This window comes from Panthera tigris, chromosome C1, assembly GCF_018350195.1.
Source record: "Panthera tigris isolate Pti1 chromosome C1, P.tigris_Pti1_mat1.1, whole genome shotgun sequence".
Classification (NCBI taxonomy): Eukaryota; Metazoa; Chordata; class Mammalia; order Carnivora; family Felidae; genus Panthera; species Panthera tigris.
Window position 1 is genome coordinate 180,859,162 of NC_056667.1, and position 14,217 is coordinate 180,873,378.

Below are 14,217 nucleotides of genomic sequence, written 5' to 3' on the forward strand. Positions count from 1 at the left end.
AGGAGTCCAGAAGAAGGTAACTGGATCAAGGAAGGCTGTCTGGAAATTAGGTCACAATATGAGCATTTAAGGAAACTGGCAGTGTTTGGCCATATTCAAATCTCTGAAGAATTTTTACAAGGACATTACATGCAGCTACAAAAGATGAACCACATCTATTGGGTAGATGTTAGTAGAGTAGAAAACAGAACCTTCTGTGCCTAAGAGGCACCCACAAAATGGAACAGATACATTCTGAGGTAATGAGTTCCCCATCACGGCAGCATTCAAATTAAGGCTGGATAAACAGCTTGTCAAGAAAAGTATAGGAAAGATTGCTGCGTAAATTGTATTAGACCACCACTGACCACCAAAGTCCTTCCAGTGCAAAGATTCTATCACTATTTGATGTGAGATACAGGCAACTAAAAGTAAAACTTACTCCTTCCTGTTATAATGCAAACAGAAATAATCACAGATTTAGAACTAAACAATTTCCTAGAAACATTCTTTTTTTAAGAAAAATTTTTTAATGTTTATGAGAGAGAGAGAGAGAGAGACAGAACATGAGCGGGGAAGGGGCAGAGAGAGAGGGAGACACAGAATCTGAAGCAGGCTCCAGGTTCTGAGCTGTCAGCACAGAGCCTGACATGGGCTCGAACTCACAAACCACAAGATCCTGACCTGAGCTGAAGTCAGACACTCAGCTGATTGAGCCACCCAGGTGCCCCTTCCAAGAAACATCCTGAAAGGTTTTTAAAACTGTATCTTTCAATACACCATTAAAACACCCAGATACTTTGTACATAAAATTAAATAAATAAATATGCCAGGAATTAAGAAAAATGCTTTCATATTTAGTCCTTAGTCTAATGAAGTAGATGTTATCATCCTTATTTTGCAAAAGAAAGACTGCATCCAACAACTGATAAGGCTAGGACTTGTCACCCTTCCTGTAAAAGATCACCAAGAACAGAATTACTTTTCATGGTCCAGTCAACTTTTGTTTTCACACTGAGATTTTCAAAGATAAAAATCAATCATACTATCTTACTATAGATCTATCAATACAAACACAGACTTAGCAAACCATTTTAAGATAAGCAAAACATTTACCTCCAGAACTAAAATCAAACCGAAGATAGAAACTGATCACCATCTTTCAACTCTGCTAAATGTCTTTAATTTAAAGTTCAAAGATGCTGAACATATAACATAAATATCTTAGTCTATTTTTACAACTTCCATATATATTAAAATGGTAGTACTAAATTGCAGAATCCCAGGTTGCCCCTTGGCCTTAAGGAATTTACACTCTCATCAGGCAAAACAGGTAAGTGTTAGCGTTAAGTACAGGGTTTTACTTATAGAACATGCATTGTTTGTCATACAGAATTATACCATGAAATATGTGTTAAGTCTTTTTGTTTAATTTAGGAAAAAAGAGGAGGAGGCCCTCCTTATTTGTTTTGTAGCCCAGCACAATATCCTAGGAATTTTAAAAAATTTTAACAAAAATTAATAAGATTCTACTACTTCACAAATATTAACTAATTTAATCCTCATAACAACCATAGAAGATAGATACAATTATCTTCATCCCCACTTCTCAGATGAGGAAACTATAGCACTAAGAGGTACAGAAATTTAATTGAGGTCACACGGTTTGGAAATGGCAGAGCCCGGATTTGGACTTGACAGTCCACTATGCTAAGCTATCTGTTGCCATGCACAGCCTCAAATTAAGAACCCTGACCTCCTATCAGGGGCTCTTAAGCTAGGTGGGATTTTTCATACAAGCTCACTAACTCTCTACAGATTTGATTTCCAAGTCAGTTAAAACTAGATCCTGTATAATAATAGAAGAAATGATGACTTTCTAGAATTCCAACCATTTTTTTAAATGATCAAGTGAATTTTATAAAACTATAGACCCAGAAAATTCAATATGTGAATTTATTTTTTTTTATTTATTTTTTTAACATTTATTTATTTTTGAGACAGAGAGAGACAGAGCATGAACGAGGGAGGGTCAGAGAGAGGGAGACACAGAATCTGAAACAGGCTCCAGGCTCTGAGCTGTCAGCACAGAGCCCGACGCGGGGCTTGAACTCACAGACCACGAGATCATGACCTGAGCCGAAGTCAGCCGCTTAACCAACTGAGCCACCCAGGTGCCCCTCAATATGTGAATTTAAACAGCATACATACCACACAATTTCCTTACCTTCCCAGCTCTTTAGACGTAAGTGTATAAAAATTATTAAAGTTTTCCATTCTCATTGGAGTTTGAGGAGTTGTAGTTAACAACCCTGAAATACTGCGACAATCAAATCTTCTCCTCGACATGTTAGATGACTCCCAGATATGCTTCTTTAGTCACTTATTTTTACCTATTTAAAAAAGAGAATATATAGGATATAACTTAAATGCAATTTTAAAAAAGATGTTATCTCAGATAGACAGGATGTACATTATGTTTTATAGCTCTAAATACAGCTATAAGACACAACCCTTCCCTCCCCCAAAAAAAGAAAAGAAAGATTTTTAAACAGCACATTCGACCCAGAAGGAAGAAAAACAAAAAGCACACACACAAACTGGTATCATCTCTATGGTACTTGAACTAAGTTACTGACTTTATTTCATAATAAAACTACTATAAAAATCCTCAAACCTCTCAGATTCTTAGAAAATAGTTATAATAAAATTTTAATATAAGCAACCATTCAATTTAATTTTTAAACTGTCATTCTTTGAAGTTATACCTTCACATAACAAGATTTTAACACAGCAGGGTAATGACTACTCATTTTAAATATAACTTCTCATGGCCAAACAATTTTGGTGGTGAATTCCCATTTTGTGAGTTTTGTTACTGACATCTGAATGACTACAAGAAACAGAACTTATTTCACAGACTACCTACATTTCAATATTAAATTCAAACTTTCATAGGTCTTAAGAGTTTTTTCTTTTGGTAGAACTGAGCTCTATAATTTTGTTAGATGAGTGACCGTATATAAAACCTTATTCTACAGTTCTGTACCTTGAACCCATATTTATCTTCAACTTTGTGATATTTACATATATTCAGTTTTAACAAAACTACCATTTCACATTAATTGAATTCATATAATTGCAGACTATATATTTTACAATAGTTAGGACTTCCTCCTATGTTTACCAAAAAAAGATCCAGTATTATTCTTCTAGCACCCTCTTTCAATAACACTGTAGGGTTTTTGTTCTTTCTCTGCCACATTTTTCCTCTGTTTATTTCCTACTTGACATGTACTGTTGTTTACCTTCCTAAATTCAAATGCCAACTATATTCAATTAAAAAGCAGTGTGATAAGAGTTCAGTGTTTTCAGTTTCCATATTTTTGTGGTTTTATTCTTAAGTCAGTAATTTTTTCTTTCTCTAAATGTGTTGGTCTTTGGAGAAACAAAGACCTAACTAGTTTGGGTGTACATCTCTAGTGGTCTAAGGGTAGCAGCGTAGCATTCTGAAAATAACATTTGGACTGAATCACATCTGAGTCTGAATCCAACTTAGCCATCATACCACCTATGAGATCTTAACTAAATTATTTAACTTCACCACTGTTATGAGCCAATTGTGTCCCTCCCTTCAAAATTCACATGCCGAAGTCCTAGCCCCCAGCACCTCAGAAGGTGAATGTATTTGGAGTTAGGGCCTTTAAAGAGGTAATTAAGTTAAAAATGAGGTCATTAAGGGGGCCCAAATCCAACGGGATCAGTGTCCTTATAAAAAGAGATTAGGCCACAGAAACAGAGGGAAAACCATGTGAGGACACAGGGAGAAAAAGGACATCTACAAGCCACAGAGAAAGATCTAAGAAGAAGCCAATACTGTCAACACCGTGATCTCAAATTTCTACTCTCCAAAATTATGGGAGAATAAATTTATTGTTTAAGTCACCCAATCTGCAGTACTTTGTCATGGCAGTGTGGGAAACAAATATAGCTACTTATAAAATATATATATATATATTTCCAAATGTATAAGAAGGGATACAAATATAACACTTTTTCAATCTTCTTGCTTTGCCATATTTTGTTTAAATTAAAAATAAATATAACAAATAAATATAAATATAAATATAAAATATTTATATTTTATAATAATATAATATTATATTATATAAATATAATAATATAATAATATTATATAAATATAAAATATAAATATAAAAAAAATATGATAAAAATAAATAACATCACTGACACAGTTGAAGTTGGTCCCTTCTTTACATGCCCAGTTTACATTCCCACTATCACTAGGTGGGAGACCTTATCATTTTCTTGCCAACATTTGTCCCATTCAGGCCTTTAAATTTGGCTATTGTAGTGTGATGAAAGGAAATGAAATCTTGTGATTTACTTTGCATTTCTCTGATTACCAGTGAAGAAAGCTTGAATTCTGTTTCTTCTAAAGCATGGATTATAATAGAACTCTCAGAAGAACTCACAGAACTCTAAAGATTAAAATTAAAATATGATGAATTCATGATGAAGGATGCTGGTATAGTGCTTGTCATGAGAGTACATCATGATTGTTCAGTAAGTAAATATTGTTAATATTCTACCTAAAGATACTCTCTACACAGTCTCTGGGTACTGTTGAGTAGTTTGTACTGTTTTCATATACAAATTTCTCACCCCAAGTTAGCTTACACTCAACTCTTAAAATTCTGTTTTATTTATTTTTTATTTTTTTTACTGTGTTTTGATAAACTATTTATGTACTTTCTTAGTTCTGATAGCACTCAGTTACATTGGCCATATATTCCTCTCAGAAAAATCAATATGGTTACCAATTTCTATGCTCAATCTATTTTTTTTTCAGGTCATCTTTGGCCTTTTACAATTTTTTTCTAAATCTCAAAGTCTATGAATATGCCTGCTTATGATCATATTTATATTATACATATATATACACATAAAGAAGGGATATAACTGTATCATGTATACAAACTGGGCTAAATTCCCAACAGTGTCCATCAATCAGGCCTTGGGAAATACAAGAATAAGAACATGTCAAATTCACTCACAGAGACAGAGTACAGGCTCTTGACTCTGATGTTCACCTCAGGGAGACTGTAGAATCTAAGATGTTTATCTCATGCTATGATATATCAGCTACAAAGTGATGTATTCATAAGAACTCTAACAGAACTAATTTTATGAGTAAGTATTTTTTGCTCTCAAGTTTCCTGAGTCAATATGGGTCTTAGATGTGGTCAAAGACTTATGCTCAATGAAATATAATTTATAATAATGAAAAAAAAACTTATTGAATGAATTCCAAAGTCCAACAATGTTTAAATATACCTAAAAATAAGATGTATATACTCAAAAACCATGCTTCCAAAGAATATTCTTAACTCATATAAGCTTAAGTGCAAAAAGGAAGACACAAAAAGCATATACATGATAATTTTGTGGCAAAAATAAAAAAGCAAAGAGAGGATTGGAAATTAGGGCAAAATGTTAATAGTGGCTATCTCTGGGTGGTGGGATCATGACAGTATTTATACTTTCCTGCTTTTAAAGTATCTACACTAAGCAGGTACTACTTTAATAATAGGCAAAAATTAGTAAATGCCTTTGGAAATGCCTTAGAGAAAAAATATTGCTGTGAATATACATGATGAGACCCTAAATGCAGCAACTTGCCCACTTGCAACAGAAAAATCTATCTCTTCACACATTAAGGGTTTACTTGGTTGTAGGTTCAAGAGACATTATTGCTCAAAATTTTTAAGGCCTCAGCATTTTCTCTGCATTTATACAAAGCAGATGGTGTTCACTATCCAAATAATATTTCAGCTTTTATGCAGAGACCATATAAGCATTCAAGGTAAGCACTAAATAAGAATTAATGCCTTGTTTAATACTGGACAGAAAAGACAATTTAACAAATTCTAAATTAATGTCATAGATACAATTCTATATAATGAATAACAATTTGTAACCTTAAAACATACACCTTAATTATGAGTATCACTTGTGAAAATCTAGACTTATCCTGGGTCCCCTGCCCAACAACTCCAAAATGTGATATCCAAATAAACAGATAAATATTAAGTTTTGTTATATCTATTATTTAGTTATGTTAGAAAAGAGATGACCTTTTTAAAAAAGGATTGATATGGATTATAATAATATAACTAGGGCCTTATTAATTGAGCTACTTAATAATATTTCCTAATACTGGACACTGTCTTATGTTTAATTTTTTTACCCTAGCAACTTTTCCTTCCCTCACATTCATAATGCTCAATGTACCCACAGGCATTTTTATGACTATAAATGTAGCTGAAAACAGCACTGGGCAATCAGCAATTCTTTTAAATACATGTTAATACAAAAATCTTTTTTTGAATTGTGATACATTTCAGACTAGCTCTGAACACAGCTACGTCTCAGAAAAAAAAAAGCGAGCACATTTCTGAAGACAGAACCTGACATTTACCTACTTATTGTTAATATACTACAGACTGCTTAAGGCATACATATAGCGTTCTATATTTTCCTTCTATTTACTGCACTTGACCCAGTTGCCACAGCCTAGATATTTTTCCATTTCTTCTCCTTTGGCCAATTTTACATATAATGGACCATGAATGTTACCTTTGTCTAAACCTCCCACAAACATCTGGTTGCCCATCATGTAAGATTTAATCCTTGGGTACATGAAGGCTATCAGTCAGCTCTCTGTCTCTGTGCCTTCCCACCAATTTCTCTTTAACTCCAACAACAACCCCAGACCTTTCCTTATTTTCTACCACAATTCACATAACTGATTCTACATTGCCAATATGTCCCAATCTATTTGAAATTCATTTCATAACACTTTATTAGGCTATACTAATTAAAAAAAATCTTAAGGGACTTAGTAGGTAACTGTGAGTGTGTGTGTGTTCAGGGACACAGTCAAGCACTAGAAACAGTAAGAGGGTAATAGAGGCAAGATAAAATTAAGCTTCCAATTATACAGTACCTCAAACTTATTTTCAAATATTTTTCTTTCATTAATTCCCATTACAATAATTACAATAAGAATTCAGATATGGATCAGTGAAGGAAGTAACAGAGGAAATGTTAGGTTTGGTCTGGGCCTTAACTTACTTGAAAGGAGAAAGCAATGTGATGTGATCAGAAGTAAAACAACCTATAAATAGCTCTATTTTTAAAAATATTCATCACAATATTCATTTCAAAGTTATCAATAAAAATACTTTATAAGAATAGAATATTTAATATACAATAAATGAAAACATCTACAGAATTAAATCGTCTGCTTTTATCCCTTCATTAGCTACCCAGTACCGATAAGCTAAAGCCCTTCCTGCATGGCAGAGAAAAGCCTTTTGAGGCCAGGTACACACCAGTTTCATTTCCTGCCACACTTTTTTTTTGCCTCCACATCTCTGAAACATTCTTTCTACTTCTCCTTAAAAGGCTAAGTCTTCTCACACACGCTTCATATCTCAACACAAAATGTCACCTCCCCCAGGAAGCTTTGCCTAAAACCCACAGGTTGGTCTAAATGCCTGAACTTTATACTTCAAAGAGGAGGACTAGGAGGACCCCCGACAGACCTCTTTACCTCAACAAGTAACATGTTAGGCCGCAGTTCTCTTTAGTGTCTAAAGGGCAGCAACATTTACTTGTGAGTCTAAACTCCCATCATGGTGTCTGGCACCAGATAGTAATTTTTTTAATGTTTGATGAACTGAATTATAGGAATTATGAAATACAGCAACAAGAATTTTTAGGTGCATCTCGGATCTTCAAGGGTTTAGCAGAACTTGAGATCCATCTTGAAATTAATAGTATTGGAGCTTCAAGCAGCTTAGTCTCTGCTTAATCAATACTTGGCTAAATAAAATAAGAAATATTCTAAACTGCTATTAGAGAATTTAAATTCTAAACAGCATAGCCATAAAGCTTAGATAAATGGAGAAAATTATTTTTTCATATACTGTAATGTAATACCAACAATTTATTTTGTATTTACCTGTCTTTTCAGACTAAGTGGCCACATTTTTTTATGTGAATACCTATTTCAGCTAAGAATATCAATATTTTAAAAGCTACCTCATTCAGTAAATTCAGAAATTTGTCCTGGTAAGGACTGACCAATCTACATCATTGTGAAGAAAATTCAAAAGGCAACTGGTAACAATGCAAGGCACAAGATTACGGGGAAAGAACTCCTTTCTATGTCAGCATTTAATAGCTACCAGTTTTTCCTAGGAAACAGAGGAACTAGAGAGTTATTTATCTAGTGTCCATCAAAATAAAGTAAGAACTTTCTGCTAGGATGGCAGAAGACTCCATTTTTAAGCCACTGATTAGAAGTAAAGGGACAGGGATGAAGAGGATTTTTAATTTCAAGGAAGAGACTATATTCCTTTTACTAACTATATTCTAATAATAGGTTTTGTTGTTTTGTTTGTTTTTCAAGATTGAATAGGAAGTGTAAGTCAGGAATTTAATCCTGGAAATCACAAAAGGAAGCCAGCTGACTCTAGCCCAACCAGTCTAAGCACATACTACCCAAGGGCTGAAGTTCCAGGTAACGACCCCATGCCTGACTGTGTGCCATGACAGTAAAGCCCGGGGCTGTCTCTTCTACCTTCAGAAGGAAAAATTAAACCCTATAATGTGAACAGGACAGGAAGATGCTGAAAAACAGAAATACAGTGGACCAACAAATACATAGGGCTTGTCATTCATCAAATGGAAAATTAAGTTTCTATTGTAAAATAAAGTACTGTTTACACACCGTTCCACTGAAGTACCATTTGTTCAGTAATCATTACAACACAAAATGGAATATGATCCTTTAAGGATTAAAGATGAAACTACCATCTCATTGTTAATATCAAAATTTTAAATGCTTAAAGTAGAACTATGCCCTCTTATGGTGGAGAAATTGCAAAGGGTCAGGGATGCACCAAAATACACTACAAATATTGAAAGAAATTGATTAGCTTAGATGTTTAAAGTAGCATTCCAGTTCAGGGTTAAATGTTATTGGAAAAAAGGGGGAAATAAAAGATATTTTTAAAAATTTAACAAAATATGTCTTGAAAATTACATCACAACATATTTAGACAAAAATATGTTTGTAATTTTATTTTTTGTAACTTAATTTATAAGTACATCTGTTAATTGAAATATTCAAAGAAATATCCTTTAATATTAGTCTACCAGAGAATATAAGCTACTTAAAAATAAAATCCTTGAATTTTGTCATCACTATTACGGAAAACTATAGCAACTAAAACATTAAAGTTGTTCCAAGTGGAAAGGAAGTATATAAATGACTGTTAATGTTACTGATACAATCAATAGCCACAGAATGCAAAAGAATTCTTAAAAAACACAAGAATCAATCAAAATCTTTTAAAAGCAGTCAATCTAGCAGCACTATTCTTAGCTGCCAATTTTATATACAGGAAATATGCACTACAATATAATATGCATGCAATTTTGAGACAATTTTAGGATTTAGTGAAAGTGTCAGCAATTGATTTCCTTGATTCATGGGTTTTTAATTGGGTCTCTTGAGGACAACAGGCAATTTTTGATAAGGATATTCTCTCATAATTATCAAACAGTTTCAAAACAAAGCTTTTAAATGTTTACTTAACACAAGTAAAGCACTGCCAAATGCAAGCTTAAAAATAAAATTGTTTGATTAGAAACATGTCATAAAATGCCTTTATCTTTTTCAGAATTGTTATTAATGTGCTGACATAGTGACTAATTAGTCAAGGCTTGACTTTCCTAAAAACTGATTCTATCTTAACCAAATTGTAATTCACTATTCAGAGTCCAAAAGCAACCACCTACAACCATTCTGTCCACACACAAAAAAGAAAGACTTTCAAATGACTACACAAGTTTTACTTTCAAAACTTAAATATATTGCCATGTAAATATATTTCACTTCGATTTTTGATTCATAATTTAGAAAATGACCTAAAATGCATGTTATGCATCTCAAAAATAAGCAGATACTAATTCTGCTTATTAACATATTAGAAAAATTTTTTAAAAATGAAACATCTCACAGAAGGATAAAGAGGGAAGAAGAGAGGACTTAAATTAGAGCACTGCTTCTATGGACAACTTTTTCAAAAATACAAAGTTCTATGGGTAAATGGCTTAATACTTATAAAACAAACACTTTAGAAGTTGTTAAAAACTTACTTCTGGACAGTTCACTATAAAACTGTAAAATAGTGTATCCATGAGAAAATTGGCTTATTATATTTTCCTTTAATAAAGTTGTACTCGTGGGCTTATATTGCCAGGTTACATACCTAGGCCACCACTTGCCCAATCTTCCCTGCAGACCACGCTGTCTCAGCGCACACATTCCCAAAGATGAGAACTTAAAGGGGCCACGCCGCATCAAACATCTCTGCCAAGGTTCAGCATTTCACCGGTACCAGAGGTAAACATTACGTTGGCAAAACAGTGAATGCGATACACAGACCTAATAGTATTGAAATCTGATCAGTACCTGGTTGGATTTTTAAATGTATTTTTTTAATTTTAATTTGCAAGTTTGCGTCCGAGTGTCTCTTAGTCCCATCACAGACCGAGGAAGAAAACGATCAGCTACCAGCTGCCATAAAGTCTCTTTCAACTTTGTCTCTACTAATCCCTCCACGGGAATTCAAATGAAGCGCTTTTCCCTACATAATAAAACCAAGAGCTGGATAAACTTCAATACTGTAACCATGACGTAGTCGTATAGTTTGAGGATGACTCGTCTACACTTAAGTGATTTACACGGCATCAAAATAAAATCAGATCGCTGAACATTACTGAAACAACTGCAATTCGTCTGCTCCATTCAGTGACTTTAAGACACTGTTCACAAGCAGTTACCGAAAATGCCCCACGAGATGAGCACCAAACTTTCTCGAGACCAAAGGCAGCTGTGAGCAGAACGTGTCCACCAGTCCAGAGGTGAATACGTCCTGTGCCCACAACACAGCTGTGAACTCGGGAGGGACAGGAAGGACCACATCGACGCAACGTGGAAGGGGCACGAGTGAGCGGGTCGCGCAGGGAGCCCCCGCGGGACGCCACCCCGGAGAGCCCAGGCGAGCCAGGCGACCGCGCGCACACGCAAGACCCGCTGAGTGGGGGGTTGGGAGGACCACCGGCCGTCCTCGCCCCGAACCCGAGGGAACTCGCGAAGCAGGACTCCGGCCGGAGAGCAGAGACGGGCCCCGGGCAGTCGGACCACCTATTGCGAGGCAGAGTCCCAACCCACCTCCACTAGGCTGACGGTCGGAGTTCTGGGGAGACCCTTAATTCGCCCACACTGCCTGTATCCCTCCTCGGGACCCCTCCCACGTTTGGGGTCTCCGTATCCAGGGTAAAAGGGGCGGGTTCACGGGTTCAGAATCGCAGCCCCGAGCCTACCCCACCAGTCGCGGCAGGACCGCGGTCGCGCGAATCGGAAGACACTGACCGCTCGGGCCACAGGAGGTTCTCTCGGGGCTGCCCCCCTCCAAGGGGGCTCCCGTCCAGCCACACGCCGGTGGCCACCACAGGACTTGTTCTCCAGCTCTAGCCCAGTGAGGCGCCAGGTAGCTCCGAGCGTGGCAGGACCCACTTTTACTCTTCTGGACAACGGCCAACAGCAGTGACCTGTTTCCCTGTGAGGTGGCTCCCGGCGACGGCAGCAGAGACGGTGACCGGAGATTACAGTTGAGGTTTGAAAACTGCAGCCGCGTTGCGGGGCAGGGCTGTATGCTAGGACCCACCCCCTCGGCCGGGAGAGCCAATCCGAGAGCGCACGGAGGGCGGGGCTGTCACGTGACGGGTGGGGCGGGGCGCCGGCCGGTGGCGCGTGCTGCGGGGCTGGAGGGGCCCCAGAGCGGTGAGAGGGTGTGGCCCGCGCGGGGCGGGCCAGAGGCTGGGCGGAGCTGCGGAGCAGGTGGGGACGCCGGGCTAATTGCGGCCAGGGAGGGGTGAGACCGGCGCTGCCAGGGCTGAGCGCAGGGCTGTAACCTTAACTGGGTGCACCATTACCTGCCTTCAGAGTGGTCAGCCCACGAGGCGTGAATATCTGCAGATTGGGAAGAGGAAGAACTAAAGTTACTCCCAGCTGCTCGGTCATTCCCAAACTTCTGTGTCTACCAAAGACTTGTTTTCTAACTCTTCCTAGTCATGTTTTCTATGGCTTGAACCCATTCCGCAAGTGGAGCCCCAGGTTGCTACAACTTGGCAGGCATCAGCATCGCTTGGGATTTTATGGAGCCTGAGCGCCACCACTAAAGTTCGCTTGAGGAAATGGAGTCCTGAGGCATAGCTGAGAGCAGTGTAAAGGAGAGTCCCCCCTAGGATGAATTGCTGATTTTGCATATAGGATGCTAAGGGAAAAGATGAAAGCGCACAGCACCTGCTCAGGATCTGTTATCCCTTGACGAAAATGAAAAGGTTGAACGTTCTCTGCAAGACACCACTGAATGTTTAAAAATATATATAATGTAGGATTGGTTGCCGAGTATATTTACAGTAATTGTCGAAGATTACTGGGAAAATATATTGGGAGAGGAAAAGTTCTGTTTTGAAATGCTGTAACATTTAGTCAACATTTAAAAAAAAATTTTTTTTAACGTTATTTATTTTTGAGAGAGAAGAAGTGAGAGAGGGGCAGAGAAAGAAGGAGACACAGAATCCGAAGCAGGTTCCAGGCTCTGAGCTTTCAGCACAGAGCCTGAGGCAGGGCTTGAACCCGCAAACCATGAGATCATGACCTGAGCCAAAGTCAGAAGTTTAACTGACTGAGCCACCCAGGCGCCCCGAGTCAACACTTAAAGAGGAGGTTTTCTTCTATCCCAGTAGGCCAAGCAAATTCTGATCAAGCCATTTCTTTGCTCTTCATGCTGTATTTTTCTTAAGATAAATGCATAAAATGCCTCATAATCATTTAATGAAGTTTGTTGTTACTTAACTGACTCATCACAGTTTAATGTGCTTATTCTCTAAGCCTCTCGCTTGGAGAATACTTCCATCTAGTTTCTTGTTAACAACTGAACTGACTAAAGAAGTCTACAGTTATGATGGAAGCAAGCAAACTAACTGAAAGCTGCATGGTGAAATGCACTTTTTAGCTATCATCATCTAAGAGTCCACAAACCGGTAAGACTGTTCCTATCTTTTCTTTTATGAGCACTGGGGCAGTACCCCAGAGGTCTGAGTACCAGCACTGGAACCAGTAATCTCTGGGAATCACGGGACTACATCATTGTGGTGATTTTTGGTGTGTGTGTAACGCTAGACCTCCTCAAGTCTAACATTTGATCATTCGCCAGCTCTTATTCTCCTCACACTCAATCTGCCTTCTCCTCTTGTCAGCAAAGCCAGTCCCACATCACCTCACACCTAAAGGCAGACCTTTCTCCCTCCATCACTGCTTTAAATCAACCCTCCTTGCATTCACAAGCCCTAGGCTCCAACCAATCAACTTCTAGAAGATCTTTGCGTACCTTGCATTTCCAGCCTCTGCCGTAGCTCTAGACTTTCACCATCATCCTCATCAGCACCTGTTCATCAGTTTCCAACTTTGAGAAGGTTATCCTCTCCAGAAATCGGAAATCTTTACTGATTTCTCCTTTCCACTCCCAGCTTGATCACCTCTTTGCCTTATGTTGTGCACATTGTACTCATCCCATGTTTCTCTTATGCCCCTAAATAGATTGTTAACCCTTGTGCCTGATGTCAGATTTGCCGGCCAGGATTTAGCACATTATGCCAAGGATGTTCTACCCGAGTTGCTTGGCCTCAGGAACTATGGTTCAGGTAACAAGGAATTGCTGGTGCAGAGGAGCAGACTAGACCATCTGTGCCTTGCAATAAAATTCAGGAGTCAATATGTCCCTCCATTCAACCTAATTTACCTAAAGTCATTCACAACCTTGTCAAAGGTGCACATCTTGCTCTCATTCCTTTGAGTAGGAAATCCTCTTGTGACCTAATGGTCATTTTGTGGTCATTGCCTCTGACCACAGAGTTCATTAAGTTGATCCTCGAATGCCACATACTGACCAAAGATAATGGTTACTATATGGGCTGACTGTGTACCTGCCAAATTCGTATGTTGAAGTCCTAACCCCCAGTACCTCAGAATGTGACTATATTTGGAGATAAGGCCTTTAAGGAGATAATTAA

General features: G+C 37.7%; 1 protein-coding gene across 4 annotated transcripts in view; it reads right to left on the bottom strand.

Annotated features, from left to right (window-relative positions):
- The window catches only part of STK17B (serine/threonine kinase 17b), a 31,533-nt gene extending 19,933 nt beyond the window's left edge, over positions 1-11,600 (bottom strand). Inside the window, exons 1-3 of one of the 4 annotated variants that reach the window (XM_042994960.1) lie at positions 11,469-11,555; positions 10,347-10,522; positions 2,207-2,372 (exon numbers count right to left, since the gene is read on the bottom strand). In XM_042994960.1, the coding sequence (XP_042850894.1) occupies positions 2,207-2,328 (122 nt within the window). In that variant the 5' untranslated portion in view covers positions 2,329-2,372; positions 10,347-10,522; positions 11,469-11,555. Of the gene's footprint in view, positions 1-2,206; positions 2,373-10,346; positions 11,335-11,468 lie in introns of those variants that run through there. The other 3 variants (XM_007094708.3, XM_007094707.3, XM_015543206.2) reach the window with 3 other exon arrangements.
- Positions 11,601-14,217: the final 2,617 nt, after the last annotated feature.